Genomic DNA, 15,424 nt, shown 5'->3' with positions numbered 1-15,424 from the left:
TGGGGCAGGTGAGGCTGCAAGCAGACCCTTTAAGAGCTGTCCCTCAGTTCGCCACAGCCCCAAGGGTCAAGGGCATGAGCCAGTTGGTCTTCTAAGACAGATGTGTTGGGGGCTCATCTCTCAGGTGGCAGTCTTAAGAAATGGAGTACCCAATGTAGAGTACGAGCCCTGCCTTCCTCAGAGAGAAGCTCAGGATTTTGCATTCTCTCCAGATGGTGGACTATTTGGCCAGCAGTGAGGTTTATGGTGAGGTGGTGTCCCAACTTCTCCCACCCACTTTGACAAGGTTTCCCTCTCATTTGCCTTGTGTAAAGGGGCTGCTCTGCTTGTTTTTAGTTTTTTTTTTTTTTTCCCCCAGAGGAAAGTGGTCCATCTTTCTGTAGATGCATGACAGGAGGTGAGTTCTGGATGTTCCTACATCACCATCTTGAACCAGAACCCAGCCCACTCCTCATAATAAATCTCTGTATAGCCCACTGTTCTGGTCCTCTGGAGGAACCTGACTAATACAGCACTTCACTGGAACTTTCTGTGCAATTTCTCCTCCACCCTGCTTGTCTACCACCGAAGGGTCACTGTAAGACTGTGATAGCTGGGATACATAGGTGGCACAGTCAGTTAAGTGTCTGACTCTTGGTTTTGGCCCAGGTCTTTATCTCAGGGTTGTCAGGTGGAGGCCCACGTCAGGCTCCGTGCTCATTGTGAGTCTGCTTGAGATTCTCTCTCTCCTTCTCCCTCTGCCCCTCACCCTACTCTCACACATGCTGTCTCAAATAAATAAATACATCTTTTTTAACAAATAAGACTATGACAACATAATAGGACAGAAATTGGGATGATTAAGGCAGATTTTTAGCCACATACCTCCATTGGCAACATTGAACTTCACTCCAAACTCTCCCCCTGGTCCTCCAGGGCAATGGCTGGCTGTTAAGATAATTCCACCAGCTGCCTTGATCTTCCTGATAATGCAGGAAACAGCAGGTGTTGACAAGATGCCATTCTGCCCAATAATCAGTCGTCCAATCTAGATCAGCCAAAGAAAAAAATCAATCCAGTTATATGGAATCAGAGGCATTTCAACGGAAAGTGTCCCAAGCTCTGTTAAGACATAGTAAGTCACTTGGCAAAAGGAATTGAGTGGGCTTTGGGTTAGGGGGTGAATGAGAGCTCTGGCATTGTCTCTCCTGCAGGGTATCTCCAACACCACCGGGACACCCACATGTAGAGGTCAATTACCAAACTGGATTAGCCTCATTGACTTTTAGTAATTTGAAACATCGGCTTTTGATGACCAAGGGCTTGGCTTGTACTAGGCCAGAAGTTCTTAGTTTGTTACTGGCTTAGAAACTCTACACATGAACATACTAGAAATTATAAGAAAAAAGAAATGGAGTACTTCTCTGCTTCACCTCCTTCCTCTCTCTTCCTCAGCACAGGCCCATACAGGAGGGGCCTGGCTTACCATAGCCTCGTCATCAGCGGGTGTATTGAACTGCCTCTGAATAACCACTCTTATGGAGGCAAGAATTTTATTTCTGCCACTGACAACATGTGCTGGAGACAATAGAAAAACTATCCAGTCACGCTAAGCAGAGATCTGTAGGTCATCCATGGGTGTGGGCAGTCTTTCTAGAGCTACAAAAGTGACTTTTAAAAAAGAAAGCCATATAACCCTGCAGAGTATGACTCAGCATGCTTGCTCTTAAAATAAAGACCAATGTCATCCAATCCAGTGGTTCTCAGATGTTACAATTCAGAATCCTAATGAAGCCTTAAAATTACCAATACTCAGACTGCATCTCAGACTAATTGTATTAGAATCTCTGGGAGTAGAATTAAGGCTTCATGGTCTTTAAAGCTCTAGAGGTGGTTTCAACATTCATCCGAGCTTAGTGATCAAGTCTCCTTGTTAAGAATCAGCAGCATGGGCATCCCCTATGAGCTTAGTAGAAGGGCTAAACCTCAAGGTCCACTCAAGACCCACTGAGGAAGAATCTGTTAAGTACCTTAACAAGATCCCCTCCCCCCCTTTCCAGTTAGTTCATTTGTCCATCAAAATTTGAGAAGTACTGCTGTGGCCCACAAGGGAAGGCAAGCTCTAGTATCCAGCTCAACACCAAAATTACCCTGGACCCAACTACAGCAATGCTAGAAGTAGGTCACTGATTGAAGAGGACAATGAAGGAAGATACAGGAAAAAAAATGTACAAAGAGCAGGGGTGCCTGGGTGGCTCAGTGGGTTAAAGCCTCTGCCTTCAGCTCAGGTCATGATCCCACGGCCCTGGGATTGAGCCCCCCATCGGGCTCTCTGCTCGGCAGGGAGCCTTCTCCCCCCACCCCTCTGCTGCCTCTCTGACTATTTGTGATCTCTGTCAAATAAACAAATAAAGTATTTCAAAAAAAAAAAAGCACAATGTAAAGTTATATTCACTTTGGGACTACAATTTGGAAAAAATACAGAAATAAATATATACAATTTATTTATCAAGTAGTTGTGATTATAGACCAACTTAACTAAATTTCAATTATTTCTTCTTTGAAAAGATAATACATATTCTGTTTAAGAAGGTTAATGTGAGAAAATATACTTGAAAAAAAAATACCAAGCTTTAACATTTTGGTTATAATTGGAGGGTTAACAGAAGACTAAATTCTAGTTACCTGGAAATTTCACCTATGCAGATGTGCTCATTAACCCAACATTACCAGAAAAAGAGGTAATGCTGAGCACTGTGTATAAACCTAATTGTGGGACATCTGAGGCATGGTAAGAGCTGGAGGAGAGGCATGAGAGCAAGTGATGGAGTTTCTAAAGTCAGACATAGAAAATCATACAGACATGTGTATCCCCTGGAAATGCTCACTAAGAGGGGACTTAAGCAGACAATGATTTTAAGAATCAAGCAGGTAGGATCAGCCTCCTTCGTGTGAGTCTGATCAGCCTCCTTCCTGGGTAGCCACACCTGTCATTGACCAATGGACTAGGGAACTAAGTTCCATGAGGAACCCTCACAGTGGCAAGGAGGGAGGTGGTACATGGACTCAGCACCATAACTTTCCTCTCACCAAGTCCAGCCTGGCTCCAGCCACCACTGGGCACCCAACAGAGACCAAAACTGAGTCCCTAATATGGCACCATTGCCGGGGTGATCAGCTAAACACCCAGTGGCAGGTTGATTACAGTTGGACCACTTCCCTCACGGAAGGGGAAGAGCTTTGTTCTTACTGAAGAGGACACACAGAAGAGAAGATACACCCGGAAGAAGCAGTGTGAAGACAGAGGCAGAGATCAGAGTAAGGTGGCCACAAGCCAGGGAATGCCAAGGAATATGGCAGCCACCACACCAGAAGCTAGAAGAGGCATGGAATGATTCACCCTTAGAGCCCTCAGAGGAAGCATGATCCTACTGGATTTCAGACATCTGGCCTTCTTCTAGCAACTGATAAAAGAAATATAACCTTTGGAAACCCTGTTGTTTAAAGAAAGAACACTCCATTTCGAAGTTAAAAGATCTAGATGGGAGCCTTGCCTCCACCCCAGAGGAGGGCAAATCACTTCACTTTTCTGAGGCTTCATGTCTTCATCTGCAAAGCTGAGAATCTTAAGATGAGAATTCATAAAGAAAAACCCTTTGTGAAATTAAACATGACATGTTACCATCACCCTCCTCGAACACTTGTTTTTTTAAATTTTTTAAAAGATTTTATTTATTTATTTGAGAAAGTGAGAGCATGAGCAGGGAGAAGGACAGAGGGAGAGGGAGAAGCAGACTCCCAGCTGAGTGCAGATGCTGGCGCGGGGCTCGATCTCACAACCCCGAGATCCTGACCTGAGCTGAAATCAAGAGTCAGATATTTAACTGCTTAACTGACTGCACCCCCCAGGTGCTCGCAAAATTCACTTTTTTTTTTTTAAAGATTTTATTTATTTGTTTATTTGACAGACAGAGATCACAAGTAGGCAGAGAGGCAGGCAGAGAGAGAGAGAGAGAGGGAAGCAGGCTCCCTGCTGAGCAGAGAGCCCAATGCGGGGCTCGATCTCAGGACCCTGAGATCATAACCTGAGCTGAAGGCAGAGGCTTTAACCCACTGAGCCACCCAGGCACCTGCAAAATTCACTTTTAGACAATAGGTTATCCCTTACGCTACCATTTCACTTTCCAAACAAGTCCTAGGAATACTGCCCTCCACCACCACCATCACAGCAGACGCTACCTTAACACTGCTTTTGTTTAGGGCATTGGAGCAGGTGGCAACTGACTTTTTTCCTGAGTGAAACCCAGTCTGCAACCCGGGGCATGGTGGAGTGGGGTGGGGGGTTCAAGTCAAGGCATCCTGCGGCTCCCTGACCTTCCCACGAGGGGCACTGGGGGAATCCCACTCGCATTCCCATACGGTCTGGCTTTGGCTGGAGGAAGGGGAAACCAGCCTGGTCTTCACCTGCTACTGGGGAACATGTCTTTCTGTTCCCATTTGCAAAGGGGTTCAAGGTGGCCTCTAGTGCAGTGTCATGTACACAGGCAAGAGGTGGTACACACATCTAGATCCCAGGATCCACAGGTAGCTATGTGCACACTATCACAGGGACGCTCGCAGACCTACTGAGGCACGTTCAATTTGAGCTTGTTCCTACCTAGGCAACACTGGCAGAGGCTCCATAAAGAGAGGATGTAGCATGGGCTGGCGTGCAATGAGTCACATTTCCCAGGGTGCCATTACTTAATCATCTCCCTGTATCTAGTCTCCTAGATGGAGGTCGGAACCACTCACCAACTCTTGAACCTCACCTGGACTGCGTCATTACTGCTCCACCTCTGATGGACACAGCAGGTGCCAAGGGAATCAGTGCACCCCTCCACATGGCACAGACCAGCGTCCTGAGAAGAGAACCTTTTATCCCATAAAGCTTTCTCCCAGCCCTGCCATTTCTTTACACCAGGTGCCATACACAACCCATTTTTAAAATAATTTTCTTTCTCAGGGCACCCTAGTGGCTCAGTCAGTTAAGCATCTGCCTCTTGATTTCAGCTCAGATCATGATCTCAGGGTGGTGAGATCGAGCTCTGCATTGGGTTCTGTGCTTAGCGGGGAGTCTGCTTGAGATTCTCTTTCTCCCTCTGCTTCTCCTCCTCCCCCTCCCCAAAATAAATAAATCTTTAAAAAAAGTAATAAGTTTCTTTCTCATGGCTTGTTCTTTTCAGAACACTAACAAACTATTCTTCTAAATCAGACTTAGCAATGAGTTCAGTTTCTAATTAGCTCAAAGTACTAGAGAGCAGCGATGGGCAGTTGAAACCCGCAGGGTAGGGTCTCAGAGTACAGGCAGATTTTCTACTCCAAACGATTTTCTCCAAGGAACAAAACTTATTGTTTTCCTGTGTGAACTCCCTTAAATACGACTCCCCTGCCATGATTTCCTTTGAGCTTTACACAAGCCATTTTTTTTAAAAGAGTACCAAAGGGAGACAAGAAAAAGTAAGCATAACGTTCCCCAATATCCTCCACTCACTGTGCCATATGCCTCTCATTCCCAAAGTGAATCAGAGAGCGAAGAGAGCAATAAACAGAAGCTTCCTTGATGGTTCCCAGAGTGTGGTGTGGACCACACAGCCACCACCACAGCCATCTCCAAAGTGCACAGAGAGCCACAGATGCAAAGATGCCTGTTTCCTGTCTTCACCGTTAAACACAAACCAAAACCCACGAAGCAAGGCCAAGGCCAAGCCACCATGATGGCAGGGCTTTGGTCTCTCGGCCCCAGCTGTCAGAGGGGTGTGCCAACTTTTGTACACTGCTGCACATGAGTAGCCAGAGATGGCTAAGTGGAATTTCAAGAAATAACAAACTCAGGACATGGATGTGGTTATCCAAACATCAAGGGACTTCTCCATTTGCACATGGATAATGATGTGGTTATATCCTTTGTTACATGGAGACCAGATGGGAGCCGCTGAGCCCATCCTCAGCTTCCTGTCCCCTGGAAGGCTTCATGCACATACTTTGGGGCTGGAAGGAGAGATGATAGCCCACTAGAATCAAACCAAGGTGGATTTCACATTTGGTCCCTAACATCTGAACAGATGCAGAAAAGTCACCAGTGCCCAGAAGTTTGGCCCAAGTTCTAGTCTTCAACCCCCTCAGCAGCTCTGGAGATCTCAGTGAGAACCAGGCAATCCAGCTTTGCTCAGATGCAAAATGGGGGTGGTGACACTAGAACTTGGGTTCCTCCCAGGAATTAGGTAATTTAGCACTTGGAAAATACTGAAATCTTTACTTTGAGGTATAGGATTTGGCTCAATGAAGTAAGAAAGGACTTATCTGCTGCTAATTTATGAGGTGCTCAACCCAACTGAAGACCTGGAGAAGAACCACCAGATCCACCTGGGTCAAGAACACAGAGTTGTATGCCCTGAGATACTATGAGATTTTTATATCCAATGGGCTTCCTACTGGCTATGCAATTTGCGGCAAGATCCCTCTGTGTCTCAGTTTTGTAATCTAAAAGATGGAAGGTGAGAGGAGGTAACATAAGCAAGCTCCAGGTCAGTGTCCAGCACCAAACAAAGACTCAAGGGTCTTCCCTTGCCTTCCTTCCTCTTCCACATGCCATTGCTTAATTCTTAAGTATGAATTCCTTAATTCATAGTTATTGAATGAATCTGTTGTTGTTTTGCTAACCTATAGTGGTTTTCTAATTACAAATACATATATATATATACATACATGTTCCCTTTTCGAACATTTAAGAAGTACACATGAGCAAGAGGAAAATAAGAGTCATCTCTAAATCTAAAAATGAACACAGTTCTCATTTCTATGTAAACCCTCTCTGTCTTGGTATCTCCGCTTCTCTCTCTAATTTACAAATTTCCGTATTTTTACAAAAGGGATTATTGTATCACCTACATCTTTCACGTAACATATCCAGCCCTTCCCTGGCATCTGTGTTTCTGTGTCACTGAATGTTCTTCCACGATTGGATTCTTAGTGTAACATACGGTTTTCCGTTATTTCGATGTTTACTAACCAATATAAAAGTGCTCTTTTGGGGTGCCTGGGAGGCTCAGTCAGTTGAACAGCCAACTCTTGGTTTGGGCTCAGGTTGGTCTTAAGATCGAGCCCCGTGTCAGATTCTGCACTCAGCGCCGTGGGCTTGAGAGCATCTCTCTCCCTCCCCCTCTGCCTCTCCCTCTCGCATTTGCACGCATGCATGCGTGCTCTCTCTCTCTCTCTCTCCTTAAAATACGTTTTTTTAAGAAAGTGTTCTTTTACCTGAAGTTTTTGTACATGAAACTAAAAAATGTTTGAGGACTAAACAGGGGCTACGAAATAAATTAAACTGCATGTAGCTTGGCAACAATGAAAGTGTAAATTAGTTGTAACATGCCTACATAAATACAATGTCTTCTTTCTTCTTTAACCACCAAGCCTGCTCCCTGAAAAGGTGCTGAAGTCCATGGTAAGGAGTGACAAGACTGCGTCTGTACTCTCGTCTCACCTGGATCATTTCATTTTCCTCTCTGTGCCTCTGACTTGTATTATCTGCTAGGATGCGTGATGCCGACTGGCTAACTTTCCCGTGCTGGTGAGCTCACCGCAGAGCTGCTCTTGCAAGACAGACTCCCGCCCAGAACAGTAGGATTTCTTCGACTTTTATCTCTTACTATCAGCCCATCCAATTCCAGTCCAATTCTCCTAATTATCATAGAAACATAGGTCGTCTAGGAATATTTAGCCACTCCTTTGGTTCTATGTAATCTTCAAACATTTCTGACATCTGGTCTACTCTCCTCCTGAAGAAATCCAGGGAAGAAGATATATATCTGGGGAAGGGGGTGTCCTGCGCATATGCCCACATGCATATGCTACTCAATAAACTCTCTAAATGTGTAAAAACACTTTCCATCTGGCACCTTTATAGGTACACACACAAAAATTATATCATTATATAGATATATCATATATATATATATATATATATATATAAACAAAGCTACATCTATAAAACAAAAAACTCTATCTTTGGCATCTTTATAGATAGAATACATATGTGTGAATATATACTTAATATATATACCTACTGCAATAAATATGTGTATGTGTGTGCGTTTGTGTGTGTGTGTGTGTGTGGCCTGCATATCCCCCCTGCAAAATAAACCTCAGTCTCTATAGCCATGTGTTTTTTTCCTGAGTCATTGTCACAATCAATTAAAATACATTTATGTGGCTTTTTAAATAAATTACATCAGACCCGGTTCCGTCTGGTTGGGAAACAATTCCTGCCCCTTTGCTAAGTGCCCCCACACCTCGAACTGTGTTCCAGTGAACTGAAGACCTCTGGCAATAACAGATTTACAGCTCAGCAAGATTGAACAATTTACTGTTATTTATGACCGCAGGGCCGAGTCTTCTGTGTTCTGTTCCATATTAGCATCCAACACTTTACATCTGGGAGATCCTGTCCGAAAAATGACCATGCCCGGGAACCAAACGTTCAGCGAGGCTGCGGGAACAGACACCCGGACAAACATCCCGACCAAATACCGCACCTCCAGCGCCTGCAGCTGTCGGCTCAGACAACTCAGCAGATTAGCGTGGAGTCCCCTAGCCTCTGCTGGGTCTGTTCCTCTCAGTAATCTCTCACATGGCCCCGTCCGTTAGGCTTGAAAGTCCTCATGAAATGAGCAGATTGCTGGGGTGGGGGGTGCCTGAATGCAGCCGGAGCCTCAGAAAGGTTGAAGATGGAACAGCATGGCACTGACTCAGCTCATTCATGCTTGGAAATAATGCACAGACGCTGCAGAAAAGTCCCTGGAGTCAAAGTCTGTGGCAGAGCGGCTGTTACTGCCTCCTGTACCATGGCAAGGTGGGTGTGCGGGAGTATGTGTGTGTGTGTGTGCGCCCGTGTGCACGGCCACGCACACACACTAGGAGCGGGGACAGGATGGTGACTTCAGCAGTCAGCACCCAGGCCTTAGCCCCCAGCAGGGAAGAAAGGCCAAAGTCAAGAGGAAGCCTTACCAAAGCAGCCGGGATCGCCACATGAACAGTAAAGCTAGTGAGACTACAGGGCACCACGCCCAGGTCCTCTCATTTTAATCAGAGTTTAGTTTAGTTTAGTTTAGACGAGTTTAGTAATAATTGTGTTATGAGAACAAATAAAATAATTGATAGTAATCCTCCCAGTGAACCTGGAAGATGTAGGGGCAAGTGGTTTTACTTTCCCTATATGTATAAATGAGGAGACCAACCCCAGAAAGCCACGTGACTTTTCCGCAGTCATGCAAGTTGCAAACGATAGTATCGGCATTCAAATCCAGACCTTCCCCTTTTTTATTATTTTTTCCTGGTGTGTTTAATCATCAGACCAACCCATACATGTGTATGAGTATTTAATAAAAAGAAGTATATGACGTAGAAAGAGAAAGGATTCTCCTTCCCCGCCACACACGCCCATATATCCCAGATGTATTCCCTGTTAATTGGAATATATTCTTCTAACCCTATTTTCTATGCCTACATTATAGATTTGTTTCATGTGGCCAGAGACCCAGACGACATTTCTAACTAAGCTGCTTTATTAAATCTTATGATAAAGCATAATGGTGTTTACTGAAAAGACAGACTCACATCAGCAATATTATATGTGAAACTTGCCTGAAGAATTTTCTAGAAAACATCTGTTCTCCTCGAGCCCTTCGTGAACTCTGGATTTTTTATAGTTTCTGTACAGACAAGGGATAGAAGTTGGAAGTACATTCTTCTTAATCTACTACTTGCTTTGTTTCACTGAACAAACTATCATTCGTATCTTTTTCATGTACATATAGATCCACCTTCTTTGTTTACGGGTTTTAATGCCTCAGTGGTAGGCTTGTGTCATACATTAGGTAACTGTTCTCTACTAATAAGCATATAAACTGTTTCTAAGGTTTTCTTTTGCAAAATGCTGTGACGAGTATTCCTGTACATAGACATTTCCACCTTTGTATTAAGAAATTTACAGGACAGATTCTTAGATTCATGGATTGGTGGATAAATGGACAAGTATTCCATTGATTTTGGTGCATACTGCTAAACTGAACTGCCTGGCCAAAATGTTCTATCAAGTTAACTTCCATTAGCATGACAATTTTCAAATGTTCACACCAAATCCGAGTACTTTTGATTTTTTTCAAATTGATAGATTGTTTTTGTTTATATTTTTTGTTATTAATGAGGATGATCTCCTTTTCATATGTTTGTTGCTGTAGCTGACAATATTTCTTTTGAATTTTTTGAATTTTTTACTGATTTAGAAAAGCTTTTTATAGAGTGTAGATATTAACCATTTGTTATAAACTCTGGTCTTCTGATTTCAACTTCTTTTCCCTTTCCACTAGAAAGCCTTAAATATAAAACTAGATACCCCTAGCTACCAAAGAGAACTCTTATTAATAAGAAAAGAAAAAAGAAAGGCAATCATTAAATATTACATTACAAAACAGCTATAACTAGAGACGTGGAAAAGAAAAATTTCTGTGACTCAATGCCAAGAAGAATTTCTTCAAATTTCCTGAAGATTTTCTCTTCACACAAATATAAGCATCAACTCAAAAATTTGACCATCACTAAAAATGTAGGAGATGAAAAACACTTAAAGCTCCAGAAAATGTGGATTTTAACAAGTCTCATACCCATAACTAATGAGAGTCAAGTCTGAGGAAAGGACCTAAAGCTTTTCCTTTGGCTTCACAAGTATAAACATTAAAGGCATATTGGCCAAATCTTGAGTGTTTGCAATTAACTGTCAAAGCTGTAGGCAAACAAAGGATGTTGAGTTTCTACCTTCAATTTAAAAATCCCTGGAAATTTCAGACCCTTTTTCCCACCCCACCCCACCTATTATTCTCAAAAAACCCTGTTCAAATCCTATCCCAGTATTTGTTTATATTACTCTTGTCTAACAGAAGGATGACCAGGGCCCAAAACATGAAGGTTAAGTTTAGCAAAGCCAATACCTATGCTTAGTTTCCTCAAAATTAGGTTCCAACTTCTATCCCTCAAATCTGTACAGAAACTATCAAATCTTCAGAGTTCACGAAAGACTAGAAAAGAACAGATGTTTTATAGAAAATTCTTTGGGCAAGTTTCACACATAATGTTGGTGATGTGTGTCTATCTTTTCAATAAACATCATTATGCTTTATCATAAGATTTAATAGCACCGCTTAGTTAAAAATGTCATCTGGGTCTCTGGACACATTAAACAAAGCTTAAAATAACCCACCCCAGCAACTGGGAGGGCCCAGCTGTTCTTACAACCTCTCCCATTCCTTTTCCTTCCCCATTAAAAAAAAAAAAAAAAAAATGAATGATGACTTGAGGCTAACAGATTTAAGAATGGACTGACTGAACAGGGAGAAAGGGGGAACCAAGGGCACCAAGGGAACCAAGGGCTATTGCTCATATAATGGATTTCCCATTTCCACAATTCAGGGATGGGGATTTGGGAAGGGAAGCGAAAGAAAGTTATGGCAAGCTCTTTAGGGCTTTCTTGTGTATTACAAACCTGCCCTTCCTAATGTGAGGGCCATAGTAACTCATTCCAATCACCTATTCTGTAGTGAACTTCAGTCGAAAATATAGGGCAGTCACCACCCAGCTCTTTTTCCTTTCTAGAGACAGGACCTGAAGCCAGCCAATCCCAGACTTCCAGAGTCATCCCAGGAAAGAAGCCTTATCCGTTGAAACACAGGCTTCCCTCTCTTGCTTCCTTCTTCTTCCCTCCCTAAATCCCCCACACTGCCATATTCCACTCTGCCTCCCTTCTAAATCTATGCTCCTTTTCTTTGGGACATCAAAATTTGTTCCCCAGAAAGCTCTGATAAATGTCAAGACAAGGCTTTCCCATTCTTTGAAACAACCACCTCTGCATGGCACACTGGAATCAAACACGGCTGGCACAAGCATCCCTCTGGAAGGCATACCCCAGTCCCTCGCCGACACAACCTTCTTCACACCATTGCACTTCAACCTCCACCTCTAAAAGATTTCACAAGGCATTGAGAAGTTCTTGTAAGCTGAGCTGTATGCTAATATTATTATTACCATTGCTGATCATCACATGGCCAGCATACTGTGTGGCTAATCAACAAATGGATTTTCTCTTGGCTAAAACTTGCAACAGAACTCTAAGTTGTTTTACTCAATACGTGCAGTCAAATCACTATTTTAGGAGATATATTCAGTTGACCATAATAATATTCCCTTACATTTCTTAAAGCTATCGATGTTACATAATGCTTTCATTTGATTCCCAGGATAACTCAGCCCTGCTGTCCCACCCAATGTATAGATGAGGAAACAAGTGGTTTCTAGGTATTTCAAGAGGCTAAAACATTTGCCCTGCAACTTGTATGGCCGAGCTAGGAAAAGAAAGCGAGCCTTCAAGCTGCTGATACGGAGCTTTTTCTACCATACCTCATTGTCTCCCAGGCTAAGGTCAGAAGACAGTGTGGTTATCATCACATGAAGAAATCTGGTTTGGGTTTACTAAAATGCATTGTAGTGTTTGGTGACCTACCTTTATTTAATTTATAGTTGCTTTTTGTTGTAACAGTCTGGGATCCATAAAAAAAAATTTTACATTTAAAATGCTAAATTATAGAGCTGTGCTACCTAGTATGGTAGCTACTAATCACTTGCAGCTACTTAAACTTGAATTTTAATTAATTAAAATTAAATAAAAAGATTCAGTTTTTCAGTCACATTTGGTACATTTCGACTGTTTGATAATCACATGTGGCTAGTGGCTGGGGTAGATTATAGAAACTTTCCATCATCTCAAAACATTCCAAAAGTTCTATTGGACCGTGATGAGATATATATATATATATGTATGTATGTATGTGTATGTATATGTACATATACATACATATACATACATATACATACACATGTGTGTATGTATGTATTATATGTGTGTGTGTGTGTGTGTGTGTGTGTGTGTGTGTGTGTGTATATATATATATATATATATATATATATATGGTGTCATCTCCAGAGACAGAAAACTTTAGAAAAAGTCAGAAACATCTTCAGGCACAGTGCTACCATCTGTCCAATATTAAAGGTACTTTAGGACTAAAAAAAAAAAAAAAAAAAAAAAAAAAGATTAGAACAAAGAGGAGAAAGAGAGAGATGCCCTTAGTCACGGATGGATTCACCCAGAAAAAGGCAAAGGCATTTATTCATAATGTAGCCATTACTTACATTTAGCTCTTGAAATCTTTATGAGATTAAAATAAATTGATACCTAGAGGATCTAAACCCCTGAGAAGTATCTAAAGCAGATAGAAAAAGAAATAATTTTTAAAAACCACTTAGTTACAGGGGTACCTGGGTGGCTCAGTGGGTTAAAGCCTCTGCCTTCGTCTCAGGTCATGATCTCAGGGTCCTAGGATGGAGCCTCGCATCGGAGCCTACGCCCCCCACCCCCCACCGCCTGCCTCTGTGCTTACTTGTGATCTCTGTCTGTCAAATAAATAAAATCTTTTTTAAAAAAATCACTTAGTTACAAATTAAGTTTATATTGGTAACAAACTAAGTTCTGCAATTCATTTAAATGATGCTGTTTACTCTCATACTTAGTAGATATTTTTCTTTGCTCTTATATGGTATGACACAGTCTGGATCTTTAAAAAAGAATTATAATACTTCTGGGGACTTTTTAGATAAGTTCGCACAGCCACATAAAAATTACAGAAACAGATAAAAGTATCTTCTCACTAATTTACAAATCCATTCAAACTGATTATATAAAAATTCAAGAGTTCACAGTGAAACTCAAAAGAACAAATTCGTGTGTCAAGAGTAGAAGTGGCTATTTTGCCAAATCCTGACTAAAAATTGGTAATTTAAAAAGAGAGGGAAATAAACATAAATTCTGCTTTTCCAGAAGCAACTCTATTACAGGATAGCCCAATAGTGAGGGAAATGCCCAGTTTTTAGAAAATGCTAGCTGAAGCATGTAGATAGAATTAGAGAATTAAAAATCATTTTGAAACCCCTAATGAAATAATCCACTCAAGCCTGGATCACTAATGGAAGATAAAACAACTGAGTAAAGGGTGACAGGAACTGGATATTCACATGGTACAAACCTCACCCCACAGGCTACTGGCCAGTTCCAAGGGGGAAAGTACTGGAAGACAGAGGCAATCACCACAACAGCCCGATAGTCATCTCAGTACCATGAACATCTGGTCAACCAGAGATTGTTTCCTAACACAATACAACATGAATATACACCATCACCTACGAAATAGTCTTGCCAAAAAAAGAAAAAAAAAATGTTGAGCCTGAATCTAATTAAGCCTTTAGAACTCAATTCTAGTACACACACACACACACACACACACACACACACACACGGAATATCATGAAAAGTTAAATGACAACATAAAAAAAAAATCAGAAAATTCCAGAAAGTGGGACCGAGGGAGGCATTCTACAGGACAACCAACCGACCTTGTCTCTTCAATAAGTCAATTTCATTAACAGAAAAAAATAAGGAGGGAGATATTTTCTAGGTTAAAAAAGACTTAAGACATAACCAAATGCAATGTGTGTTCCTTGATTAGAAGAAAACTAGTTTGAAAAAACAGCTATAAAAGACATTTCAGAATAATTGAGGAATCTGAATGTAGGATGGGTAATAAATGAAGAAATCCTTTTTTTATTTTGTTTGGGATGATAATGATATTGTAACTATCAAGAACATTGTTCTTAGTTTTTAGAGATCTATACTGAATTTAGGGATAAAACGTCATTTTTAAAATATACTTTAAAATACTTTAGCCCTCAAAAAAGATGGAACAGATATAGGAAAAATAATAACAGCCTAGGGTGTGGGCATATGGAAGCCATTTATCTATTCTCTGCTTTTCTGAAAGTTTGAAATATTCAGAATTTTACAATAAAAAAATTTTTATCCTGAATTGTACCAGCTATATGTCGGAGAATCTATTTCAAACTCTATGATATATTAAGATATAAGTGGCAGTTCATCACTTTGGAAATTCCAAACTTCTGTCCTCCTCTAGCAATTATATAATCAAAGAGCAACTACAGTTGATTATATTAAACTGCATAGTAAAATTAACTTTATCAAACCTCAAATCTTTCAAATACAGAGAGGCAGCCCTCTCACTCAGGTTCAAGTCAGTTCAAAGAGAATAAATACTATTTTTGTACTATTTTTCTAACCCGTTTATGAATACCCCATGGGAAGTCAAGGGAGGCAAAGTTTTTGGAACCAAGGGTCTTCATTCCTATCAATTTGCCATCATTCAAGACCAATTTTGCTAATGGTGAACCCCCTTTCTCCTGAAGCCAGCCTTCCGATTGTTCATTTGCCTGAGCAAAAGCCCTCAAGAAG

At 41.5% G+C, this 15,424-nt stretch overlaps 1 protein-coding gene across 1 annotated transcript in view; it reads right to left on the bottom strand.

Moving 5' to 3' along the window:
- PGM5 (phosphoglucomutase 5) overlaps window positions 1–15,424 on the bottom strand; it is a 194,283-nt gene that overhangs the window by 176,246 nt on the left and 2,613 nt on the right. The window contains exon 2 of the mRNA XM_032866566.1: window positions 865–1,027. Within this exon, the coding sequence (XP_032722457.1) occupies window positions 865–1,027 (163 nt within the window). The remainder of the gene's footprint in view (window positions 1–864; window positions 1,028–15,424) is intronic.

The sequence above is a fragment of the Lontra canadensis genome, unplaced genomic scaffold, assembly GCF_010015895.1.
Source record: "Lontra canadensis isolate GAN:19392208 unplaced genomic scaffold, GSC_riverotter_1.0 scaffold31, whole genome shotgun sequence".
Lineage (NCBI taxonomy): Eukaryota > Metazoa > Chordata > Mammalia > Carnivora > Mustelidae > Lontra > Lontra canadensis.
The sequence above is the reverse complement of the archived record's forward strand: the minus strand, read 5'-3'. Positions and strand labels throughout refer to the sequence as shown.